The sequence below is a fragment of the Crocodylus siamensis genome, chromosome 5 (genome assembly GCF_052110815.1).
Source record: "Crocodylus siamensis isolate JL-2025a chromosome 5, ASM5211081v1, whole genome shotgun sequence".
Lineage (NCBI taxonomy): Eukaryota > Metazoa > Chordata > Crocodylia > Crocodylidae > Crocodylus > Crocodylus siamensis.
In genome coordinates this window covers 182,041,203-182,053,689 of record NC_143399.1, presented here as the reverse complement: position 1 = coordinate 182,053,689, position 12,487 = coordinate 182,041,203, and the positions used below count along the sequence as shown (strand labels likewise).

At 42.2% G+C, this 12,487-nt stretch overlaps 1 protein-coding gene across 1 annotated transcript in view; it reads right to left on the bottom strand.

Moving 5' to 3' along the window:
- GPR158 (G protein-coupled receptor 158) overlaps nucleotides 1–12,487 on the bottom strand; it is a 394,899-nt gene that overhangs the window by 367,994 nt on the left and 14,418 nt on the right. Inside the window, exon 2 of the mRNA XM_090047374.1 lies at nucleotides 8,489–8,594. Coding sequence (XP_089903500.1) covers nucleotides 8,489–8,594 — 106 coding nt within the window. The remainder of the gene's footprint in view (nucleotides 1–8,488; nucleotides 8,595–12,487) is intronic.

Sequence of the window (12,487 nt, the reverse complement as noted above, 5' to 3'; positions counted from 1 at the left end):
TGCAAACTGGAATCAGTGCAGAAAAGGGCTTTTAGGATGATCATGGGAGTGAACAGCTTGTCTTATGAGGGGGGGAAATAGAAATAAGTGATGCTTTCTTAGTCTAGCAAAATGAAGTTTAAGAGAATATTTGCTCTCTCCAGTTTTATCAGAGGTAAACACTAAAGAGTGGGAAGAGCTAAGTAAGCTAAAGGACAATATTGACCCAAGAACATATTAGTATAAACTGACTGTGAATAAGTTTTAGCTAGCAACTGGAAGGTTTCTAATCATTAGAACAGTGGAAGCCAACTTTGAGGCAGGCATGATACAGATTAGCCCTGCATCCTGCCCATGTGTCACTCTGATCACCCTTCCCAATCCAGTCTGGTGCTCTGTTTTCTGGTCCCTGCCAGATCTGCTGCTCTGCTTCCTGTCCTACCAAATAACAAGCTGCACACACAGTAACCATCATGGGGGCACACACACAAAGCTGTCCCTAGGACTGTGCAGGCCTGGGGCATATCAGCCTGTGTGGGGCCAGGGGAGAGCAGGGGTGATGAGTGGCTGGACTGCGGAGCTTGCGGCATGCAGCAGCCACAGCAGGGCCTGTATGGCACCGTCTGAGGGGCCCCACAAAGAGTGGGGCCTGGGGCAGCCACCCCACTCATCCACCCCTAGGGATGGCCCTGCATACACACACACACACAAAGTGGCTTAACTAAGTTGACTTAAGCCGCACTGGAGTGTACACACATACAGCTCCTTCACATAGTGACAGCCATCTTGTAAGCTAAGTCAACTTAACTAATGCAAATCAAGATTATACACCTCAGAGAAGTATTATCTTGTGCTGCATATAAATGAACTCTGCTCCACATATGCATGTATTCCCTGACAGTTAAGTCAACTTAAAAAAGTTAAGGCAGTTTAACCATCAAAAAGTTATTACTTGCATATGCACCCATGCCACTTGAGGCATCCAGTGTGCAAGTTGGCCATCCCTGCACTACAACAAGAAGGATCTAGAACAGCCTTCCCCTTGCAATATCAGGGCAACAAAAAATAACTATTTTGAAGATAGAACTCAAGGAGTTTATGAATGAGATTAGATAATATGATGCATACAATACCAGGGGATTGGCCTATTGATAACCAGTGAAGTTCCTTTAATTTCTATGTTACCATTGGATCCTACTTTTTTATAAAAAGGGAAAAAGGGTTTCAGATGAACTCACCGGTTAGCCTTATTAAATTCTTTCCTAGTATTTCTTATTTGCTTTTCCTACAAGAGGCCTCTGAATCCTCAGAAGGAAAATCTATTTGCTGCTTTCACAAAATTTTGCCTAAAGGTTTATCATTCATTGACATACTAATTAACATCATTTTAAAATATATTTAGAAAAACACACAACATGCACAAGACAGTGCAACCATAATAAAATGCACAAGTTAAATATTGCTGAGGGGAAAATATCTCAGAGAGCATCAAAAGAAGCCAATTAAAACCTCTGTTCTAGAATATAACAAGATAATGCTGCTAAAAAAAAAAAACCACAGGAGCTTTCCTGTGTTGCAAGCACTATACGGAACAAGCAAAGAAACTGGATAACAATTAATTATTTCACTAAAAAGTAAATGATCATTGTACTGTAATTTGACTTATTCAGATTCTTGCAAGTACTCCTTTGGAATCATTTGGGCCTGAAAGAATCATTTGAGCCTGGAAGTTTTCTAGAAACTGGAAAGATAATAGTCAAATGAGGATAATAGGAATAGAAAACTTGGATCATTAATTTATTTATTAGATTTACATGCCTCCTTTCTCATCAGTGTAGCCAGAGCTTCTGTTCTTTCTATGTGGTCCAGAAGAGAAAGAGCGGGAAGGAAAGAAAAATGGCCTCAAGCCACTGCAACCTGCTGGAGGCTAGAAATCACTGGTGTAGGCCATAACAATGGTCTGGTGATCCATGAGGCTATAAGTGGTCCAAGGATTACTCCAGGTCCCTTACAACCCTTTATAAGTAAGGATTAATAAGGGTGCCTGCTGGTTCACAAGAAGTTTGGAAGGCTTATAGTGGTCTCCTTGTCCAAAAGGTTTAGAAACTGTTGAGCCACAGTCAAATATTTTGCTGATATAGTTATATTAACTAGGATATGGTGTGTGTGTGCTTGTGTTTCCTGCACACACACACAAAACTTGCACAGCTATGCTAGCAAAATCCCCAACCTAGAATTCACTGTGATGACAGAGGAGTGCTTTTTGTCATTTAAGCTTAGTGTCATTTGGGAAACTGGTGAATCTATGCCAACACAAAACTCATTTCTGCCAGGGTACTCTCAACCTCCATTATGGGGCTCTTCTGGCAAAGCCTCTAATAGTACAGGCCTTGTAATGTAAAAAAGTCAGAGGGATGTACTGTCCTGTACCCCTTCTTAGCATGTCACCCTACCTCTCTCTCCTGGAAACTAAAGTAGCTGAAGCTCCTCTGAAGAACACACCACAGTTAGTAATGGTTACTTATGGTAAGTCCATTATGTACTAGTTGCTGTCTAGGGGTAGCGCCTGCTCTATGAACATGTAGAGGTGAAAGGAAAGACAGAATAAGCTATCCAAATCCTCTGTGCATTTGTGTCATCAACTGTGCATCCGATAGCCATCAACAGTAGCATAATGAAGGAGGTGTAACTGGAACACAATGCCCAACTGCCAACCCAGGGAGTAAAGGGAGACGGAGGGGAAACAAAAGGGAGTACAAAATTAACAGCAGCTGTACTGCCAGCCAGCTTCCACAATGCCTCTGGCAGTAAAGACAATGATACTTGATAAGCAGGATGATATGCCTGCTGCTATGCAGGCAAGCTTTAACCCCTTAGGAGTCCATCAGACCATCCAAACAAGTTCATAAGCAGGCTTGGCGTCTGGCTTTGTCCCGAGGGAACCCCTCAGCCAGGCCTCATAACACAAAACGAAACTCCTTGGTCCAAACAAACAGATAAATGCATAAGATGCCTTTCTCCATGTGTCAGGTGAGGGCCCCATCTAGACGTAAGCTTCCTGCCCACAAACTGCTCCTTCCCCAACTCAAGCTGCTTGAGCTTTCTCTCCCCTTGTCCTTTTAACTGCCAGCTAATTACCTATAGCTGGGCCCCCACCCCAGGACTCACTGAGTCCCTTAAAAGGACAGACTGCCCTGTTACACTGCCCTATGTTCTGTTGTTGCTCCAGGTGCTCAGGCATCCTACTGCACCTCTGGCCAGTGACTTGATCACATCCTGTTTCTCTGTAGAATTTTTCAGTCCCCCAATGAAGTTCCTTTAGTGACTCCTTTAAGCCCAAAATCCTGTTTAATGCAACAATATTTGCATCTTCTTGTCACAACAACATATTAGAATGTGATAATGCCATGGCTTCAGGCCCAATCTTTCCTAACTTTCCCTCTTCCCACTGAAAATCTGGCCGCTCATCTCAGTCCAGCCCCAGTACTTCTAGCATATTCAATTCCTCAATAGGCTTATATTCAATATTATATTCTTTCTTTTCCTTTTCTTTCCATTTCCCATCAATCTTCTGCTAATTTTTATTAGATTGCAAATACCTTTTCTCTGTAAAGTTCTTAGTAACATCTTCAGAAGTTCACTAATTATTTATATAGTGGCCCCAAAAGCAGGTGGCAACATGAAGAATAAAATTACATAGTAGCATTAATGTTGTATGTTTTATTCCTGTGTCCTTTCTTTCCTTTCTCTCTCATGTTGTTCTCTTATGGTTCCATTTAGGGGGGATTCTGACTTAGATGGGTTCAGTCATTACTCCACAGATAACAGTTTTCCTCAACTGGCTCCTCAGCCAAGCACAAAGGGATTTCTTCTTGGTTTGCTGCCAGCTGAATTTGGCTGCCACACAACCCCAGAAATGGGCTCATGGGAGCATGATACATTTTCTTACTTCCAGCCCATCCTGCTGCCCATCTAGAACAAGGTAGCATGGAAGAATTTAAAACTTTCTATCTTCCTAGAAAAAAAGATATTTCCCAACTTCAAATCCTGTCTTTGTGCTGCTACAAAGGGGAGAAAGCTTTGCAAAGATTCTAGCCTGCTTTTCTTACAAAAGGGGCGTGTCTCCATGTGCACTTAAGCGCAACTAAATTTAATATGCATTAAGCAATTTTTGAGGGTATCTACACATGCAGAGATTTGGCACTAAAGTTAGTGCCAAGTCCCTGCAGCCCTGCCATGTGCCCCTAGTGGCTGGGCAGACCCGGCACTAAAGTTAGTGACGGGTCGCATCTATACGTGCATTAAAGCACTTTAACTAATCACACCTAAATCTGATACCTGCATTTGCAGGTATCAGATTTAGGTGTGATTAGCCTAATTTCACCATTTAGACATACACCTGTAATGCGCATTACATTAGGCTAATGCACATTACCACATCTCGTATACACATGCCCTAAAAGCCTGGTTTCACACTGTGCATCTTCTAAAGTGCCTCTGCTGAGTTGTACTGCCTTTATTACAAGATACAGCACCCACGCAACACGCCTCAGTAAAATCTGATGCAAATACAGAGCAATATTCACAAAACAAATATTCGGAACTAAATAAGACATTCAGGGTGGAGAAATGTTTTCATAGATGAAAACAGCATGCTTTGCTCAGCCAAAAAGGCTTGAGTGAGAGCTCTGCATTGAAATGTCCATGAACAAGAGATCAAGCACAGAACCGTAAGTCAGGAAATATATGTTCTTCTCCCTACTAAGACACAGAATCACTTTGCCTGAAAAACAAAGTACTCGTAAAATGCTCCAAACCTCATTTTCTCCTTCTCTAAAAACAGGGATGTCTGTTCCCTCACAGGGGTTGTAGAATTAATGTAATTACCGATTATTTTTTAAATATTAAATGGAAAATGTTATGGGTATGTAAAGATGCATTTACTGTTGTGCGGATACTTCATTCTCCTTCTCCCCATGGTAGAATCAGCATGAACAACCAACTTGGAAAAGAAAGACAAAGTTTGGGGCCAGAAACCACTTCAAGCTCCACAGGAGTTGTGAGCCATCAGCCACGAAAAGAGCAGGGCCTCCATCAGGCTGAAAAGCTCTCCTAAAATGAGGACCCAAGATAAAAGGGAAACCTTTGATTTGGGGACTATCTCCAGCACCTCTGTGTGCCCCTACCACCAGCCCTGTCAATACTTCAAAGAAAATGGGAAGTTTCATTTTTAGCTTGGAGCACCTATGCATCTTTCTCCCGTACGCTTAGCTCCTCCTGACCTAGCACTGCATTAACAACCTACAACTCTTTTGTAGCTCAGTAGCAGGATGTGCAGGCAGTATAGGACACCAGGACTGGAGCTGCACATAAACTACTCTGCAGGGATTCTTTTCTGCCCTTTTCTCAACAAAGCATGGGTGAACAGCAGTGCATCCTGAAAGCTTTATGAGACATGCCTCAAGGACTGAAAGTTGGACCTGGCACATGTTATGACTTCAATCTTCACGCATTCATGCTTACATATGCAACTTCCTTTATGTACGTGATCCCAACAGCGTCAATAGGATTATTTTTGTGAGTTAAGTAATACAAGTGCATGTGTAGACTGTTTGTAATTTTGTACTACAGGCAGAAGAGCCATTACCTTGGAATGGAGGTTTTAGTTCCCTTCTGCAGCACGGGAATTCATTTATGAAAACTTATACAGTGATGAAAACAAGACCATTTAACTTTCTACCATAAAAAAGAAATCATTCATTATATCATCAAGCAAGTCAAGTGCTTCCCTTTAGATGATTCCCTAAAAATATCACAAGTCAGTTCTGGCATTACAGCAATAGATTACATTGGACTCAAAAGCAGCAGAGGTACTGTAGGTAAGTACTATGCTGTAGCTTCCATTGATTCTCAAAGAATAAGACATGGAAACATGATGCAACTAGAATTAACAGGAATGCAAAAAATCAAGAGCATCTAAGAGTTTTGCAAAGAAAAAGTCAGCTGACCACCATATGTCTAATATGAATCACAAATCCAGAGACTGCAGGACCTTTGACATAAAATAGATGTCATTCTGCCAGCAAATAAACAAAATAACACACACAGATATTTGCCCCAACAATGCACAAGATGAATTCAAAGACCTCTGAGAATCCTTGTAATCGTTATAGACTTAAGCATACGCCCACTGACTTCAGCTGGGACCCTACGAAACAGACACTTTATTGCATTACCAACTCACACCAGCAGTCTGTTTCAAACAACACAAAGGGAGACTTCTTAACCTTCCTATGATAACAGACAAAAAGAAATGTGAAATTGAAATATTTTTGCAAATCAAAGGAAACTCCCTGTATCGTTTAACATTTTCCTTCAAGGCCAATTTAATTCAGCACTTAATTTTCCCAAGTAACACATCACATGCCACATATGTTGCAATAAAATAGAAAGCACACAAGTACAGCAATTTTACTAAATGTCATATTCATGAGGAAGCTGATTTTCATAGCCAGAGTGTTTTTATTCAGGGAAATGAGACTTTCCACTAGTAAAATCTACCTTATGTTTCCATGAAAATTTCCAAGTGTGAATAAGAAGCCATTTCGTTTGGGATTTTTTTTGGTTTTATGGCAACCCACAAAGAGAGAAATCTCAGCCTATGGCCTATTCTCCCCTGCTGGAAGACCTGAAACTTCTGAAGACAGATCTGTGGCTCAAAGATTGAACTCTTAAGTCTTCTGAAGACCTAGCAATGAGCCATAGTGGAGATCATGTTCAAATTGAAGAACTGCTGACACCAGTGACAATAGCAATCCACAATAACTTTTTTTCCCTTAACAGTTCATCAGCAGTAACAGCATTTTGTATGACAGTCTCCACAACATTCTTGCTAGACCTCAAATTAAATTGGAAATTGTGATTATGGAAACACATCCAGCTTAGTTTGACTTTAACCTCATTTTCTAAAATGTAAAGGATATGAAGCCTGGTCCAGAACTAAAGTAAACAGAAAGACTTCCATGGATTGGCATGTGTCCTACGGCAAGCTGAAGACTAGTACCAACCCCCTTTCCCACTGCCTTTCTATTAAGGTCCCCCAGCAATATGTTTCCTTCCCTCTTTGTTGCTGGAATAAATAAAATTCAACACATACTATCACCTTCTCCCCCAAAACTGATGTTCATGGTGTATAGACAGAGGAATTAGGATATGCCAAAACACAGTCAACCTCAGGATGGCCATCACATTTTTAAAAGGGGAGATCTATAAATGAGAAGAACTGGATGGAAATAGTTTTCTAATGACAAAATAAATTTCCCTTTCCAATTCAGAGCGACAAGACAGACATCTTTGAGAAATAATAGTACAAAAACGGTTTTCTTTCAGTTTCAGCCTTTTAAATCTGTTAGTTATTTTTACTATGACTAGCTTGACTTTTCGTTTTGAAATTTGTTTTGAACTGAAAAAGCAGAATTTTGGTCAAAAATGTCAAAATAAAATATTTCAATCTTTTTTTGGAGCTACTCATCAAAAACACCTTTCCTGAAAATTATTTTGGTTTTCACAGATTATTATTTTACTACCAAAAATAAATAAATTCGCCAACAGGATCTATTGATGACAATGCCACCTAAGTAGACAGTTGCCAGCTTCTGTATACATTACATAGTTCTTAAAAAGTTTTTTAAAGACATAATATGGGATTGAGGTATCCAAGTTCCAGTACTAAATAATTGGGAATTGGACAATTAAATCCATTTTGTGACTTTGACAGTCTTTCCCCGTATCAATAATAACTCCCCTCCTCCACCCCCTCTCTTCCATATCTAATGATCAGATTCCATTTTCAAAGCTTTAGTGTATGCCTCTTGGCTGGCCAGTTTGGATTATCTGTGATGCAGCTATAAATTAAGTCAATGACAGGTGTCCCTTGGGAAGCAAGAGAGGAAAGCAGGGGAGAAGTACAGGAAAGAGTCAAATAAAAGCATTTAGTCAGTTCTGTCAAAGTGTTGGCGTTACAATTTTAAAACAAAAGGGAAAAAAAAAATCACAAAATCCAATTTTGCCCATTACTGCAAATGCACATTCCAAAGCAAGTCATTTTGAATGAATACCATCAGCATTTCAACCAGTTTTATTATATAATCCAAAATTTTCCCCAGCCCAAAGCTAGAGATTCTCATTATAAAGCTATTATAAGACTGTGCATAAAGGGATGCTTGTTGTTTGCCTCAGTAATAGAACTTCATATAAATCATTTATTTCACTGATAAATCTTCTTTGTCCCTAAGGCCAATGCCTCTACATAGTAAAGTTCAATTTTCTTATATTTTTAAGTCAATACTCCTGGTACTTATACATACCATAGTATCTTGATGCATAGAGAAATCTTTTCAGGACAAATCACATGCAAGGACTACAGAAAACAAGACACTCACTACCAAATATTTTCTAATGGAAAGATTACTTACTATTAAAGTTAAGCTCTGTTTTTAAATGCTCTTACCTCAGAATTGTTGAGATGGCATTTGTGGGTTCCCGAAAACCACCCTTCACTTGAACATTGGTCAATGTCCAGCTTCTGCAGGTTTATATCAACCTTAACAACACCTCTGAAACAAAAAAGCAGCAATTAGTACAGGAACTTCAGTTCTACCAGTTAACCCTTTAAAACTGTTAGCTATCTACATGTGTACAATGCAAACCCAGCTTATACCTTCATGGAATTTGGGGCAAAAAAATTAAAATCTTCTAAAGAGAGTTCTAAATACATAAATTTGTTCAGAGCTCTAAATACATAAATGAAGCATTCACACCAGCCACTAAGGCACTGGTTCTCAATCTTTTTAGTCCCAAAACACCCCTCAAAAATGCCAACTTTTAGTTTTCATTTGTTTTTTAACTACAGAAAAATACTAGAGCAGTTTTTCCTATTGCAAAGAACCATTGGCAACACGTAGGGGGTGCACATGCACCCCCTGAGATTGGCAGTGCACCCCCTGAGATCGGTCACTGCCTATGCTGCCAATGGCACCTGCAGGCAGTAACCAGTTGCTGCCTACACCCCCTCACCACTGACACTGCCAGTGGTGTCTGCAGGTGGTCACCAATTGCTGGTCAGCCCTCGCCACCCTCACTGCCAGCACCGCCACAACCACCTGCAGGAGCTTCCCGCTTGCCACCACGCCCTGCCCCCGCCCCCACCGCCACCACCTGTGGGCAGTCGGCGTGCCCCCCCAGCCTTGGGAGGCATGTGACATTCATGCAAAGAACTAAAAAAAAAAAAAAAATCACCAGTCAGAATGTTTTTAACTCTACAGATTCCTATTTAAAATATCTGGATGTATCTTGTGAATCAGGTTTGCGCATCTAACAGTGGTGTTATTACGTGGTACCCCTGAAAAGTTCTCAAGGCACCCCAGAATGCCATGGCACCCTGGCTGAGAATCACTGTGCTAAGGCAATGACTGCAGACAGCTTCCATGGGCGCGTCCAAATGAGCGCATGTGTGATCTGCGGCATCACAGACCCATCTGCCACACCACAAACTCCACCCACCATACATGCAGGTTAATTTGCAGTGTTAATTTGCAGGAGATCCCAGTGTAAAAAAATCTGGCATCAGAAAAAAGCAGCGCAACACACATAATGGCAGTATGAAACCAGAGCCTGGTCAGCCAGAGCCACACTCCGTCTGCTGGCCAGGCTCTGCACACCCAGATTGACACTGGTGGAGCCCTGGCATGCCCCCAGGACCCCAGGTAAGGCTGCTGGGGCCAGCCAGGTGCTAGCCTCAGCCTCCCCTACCACATGCTACTGCTGGACAGGTAGAGAAAAGATGGCCGCATCTCATTATCTTTCTACATTAGGTATGAGGCTAGATATCAGGAGGCACTACTTCACAGTCAGGGCAACAAGGATCTGGAAACAATTTCCAAGGGAAGTGGTGCTTGCTCCTACCCTGGAAGTCTTCAAAAGGAGGCCGGATAGACACCTAGCCGGGGTCATTGGAACCCAGCATGCTTTACTGCCATGGCAGGGGGTTGGACATGATGATCTACTTAGGTCCCTTCCGACACTACTAACTATGAAACTATGCAGGGTAGGTTTCCACATGCCGGAGCACGCATGCAGGGGTGTTCCCCAGGGACAAGTAACAGCAGCACAAATATCTGCTATTGCTAGCTGTCCCCAGGGTATGCACATTCCCACTTGTCTGGATGTGCCCTATGGGGCTAAAATGCACTGAAGTGAATTACTATGAGACCATAACCCAGAAAATACTCCTTAAATCTAAAGAAATCTGTGATAAAATGGGAAACATTCAGTAAGTTATATAGTCAAAAAATGGATGACTCTCAAGCCCTTCAAGTTTTAAAATGAAGCAGTAAACTAATCTAGAGATCATTAATGGCCTGCACTTCTAATTTTGAGAGCAACATACATTGTAAGCTAGCCCCAATAGGATGTTCTCTGGAGAAGACAGCTTTAGCTTCTGTGTAATACAATAAGCAGCACGTAAGTGTCAGCTCCACTGTTCTAAACTTGGGCGATACTGATAACTTACCCTCTAGAAGACATCCACCTGATAAATCAAGACTAAATCCTGCTCCTGACATCCACAGAAAAATGTTCCCACTAACTTCAGTTGCTGGATCAGTCTCCAAGACAGAAAGTAAGAAAGTTTTTTGGATTCTTTTACTTACCTTGCACACAATTTTTACATTATTGTACACACAGCACCACAGCTTCAATCCTTGATTGGTCATTTGGGCAACGTCTACAGAGTAAATGTACAGCCCACCCCAGCTGCCATCTCATGCACACTGCCTTTGCAAAGCCTTTGCTGCAGGTTGTTAGCACTGCTGAGTGACACCGCAAATTAGCCAACCCACAGAGCTGAATTAAAGCTAGGTACAGACATTTGGGGAGGACAGGGGAAGGTTAGAGCTTATTAAAAATGCCCACCTGATCTAACACAGTTTTCCCAGATGCAGACCTTATCCTTAGACTGGCCTAACTAGGAATCTAAGTGTGAATTGTACAGGAGTTCATGAAGTTGAGATCAATCTAAAAATGGCTGACCTGATCTAAGTTAAGTGTACCTCAGAGGTAGTCTAACTTAGATCAGGGCCGGTGAGATCAAACTAAGTGAACTTCTGTATAATTCCCAGCACAGCCTTGGGTCTGGGAAAGGCCAACTGCTGACCTCAGCCCTAGGGCTGCAGTTTTCCTACCATCTTGGCCATTTAAGCCCCCTGGCCCTTCCCCCAGATGAAGGCATCCTGCCCCCGCGGAACAGCCAGTGCCCCCTTCCTTAAGTCCATCAAACACCCTATCCTGCAAGCCACTCCTGGTTCCAGTTTGACTGGCATTTGCTAGTGCCAGGAGCCAATCAAAGTAAGCTGGGGGGGGAGGGCGGGGATAGATGGGAGTAGGTTTGCTGGGATAGGGGGATGGTTCACCTGGGGGTGGGAGGATCAGGGGCTAAAAACAACCCCTGGTTTGAGGAGGGGGAGAAGCCCCCCATCCCTCACACCATAAGTCCACCTGACCACACCAAAACCTCCCAAAACTTACCAACTCCCCCACAGATCCCACTGTCCCCCACAAGCCCTCTAAGCCCTTTGCAAACCCTGCTTGCCCCATCTATCCCACCAAACCTTCCCAGTCCCCACTAGCCCCCACATTTCAGCTTACCTTAGACTGGGTAGCCATTTTTACTCCATCTAACCTCCCCCTAACCTCCCTGAATGTTATGTTGTATGTCAACATAAATTACAGAGGGATCAAAAATGGGTATGCATACAGCTATCATGTTAGCTCATACAGTAGACAGTTGTTACTGTGCCTTGCCACTAGGTGATGGGGAGCAGGTTAAAAGCCTGTTTGTTTTCAGTAAACTGCTACATTGGGATGGTTGTGGACAGATGACATCTAAACCAGTATAATTTACAGAGATCCTCACCTCTGTCTCCACCAACTTTACACAGCCATCAGAATACTGCTTTTGCCCATCTTTTGGCCCCAGTTAGCCTATACATACCAACAACTACATGCAGCTCAAGAAAAAGAAAAGTGTTTCACAAGGCATTTATAATTTCAAGTAATTCTTGCTCTGAAATATTTTAGGCACATTGTACCACCACCCCTTTTATATTCTTTTGGAAGAGGGCAGCACCTGGACAATGGGAACCTCCAGTGAGGATTTCTCATTTTCTCCTACATATGAGAGAACCCAATCAAGGGGTTCTTTTCTGGCCAAGAATCCTTTCCTATTCTCAACAGAGAGGGTGCTACCTGGGAACAGACAAACTGTTACCAACAACCCAACCCAACCCCACAAGTAACCTGTGCTGTCCACACCTAAATATTAGGGGTGTGCAAAGCGGGCCCTATTCGATTCAGATTTGGCCCAAATCAGGGACAGCAATTCAATTCATTCATTCAGATTAGCGTCCTTGATTTGATTCAGCCGACTCCAAATCTAAAGATTCAATTCTGA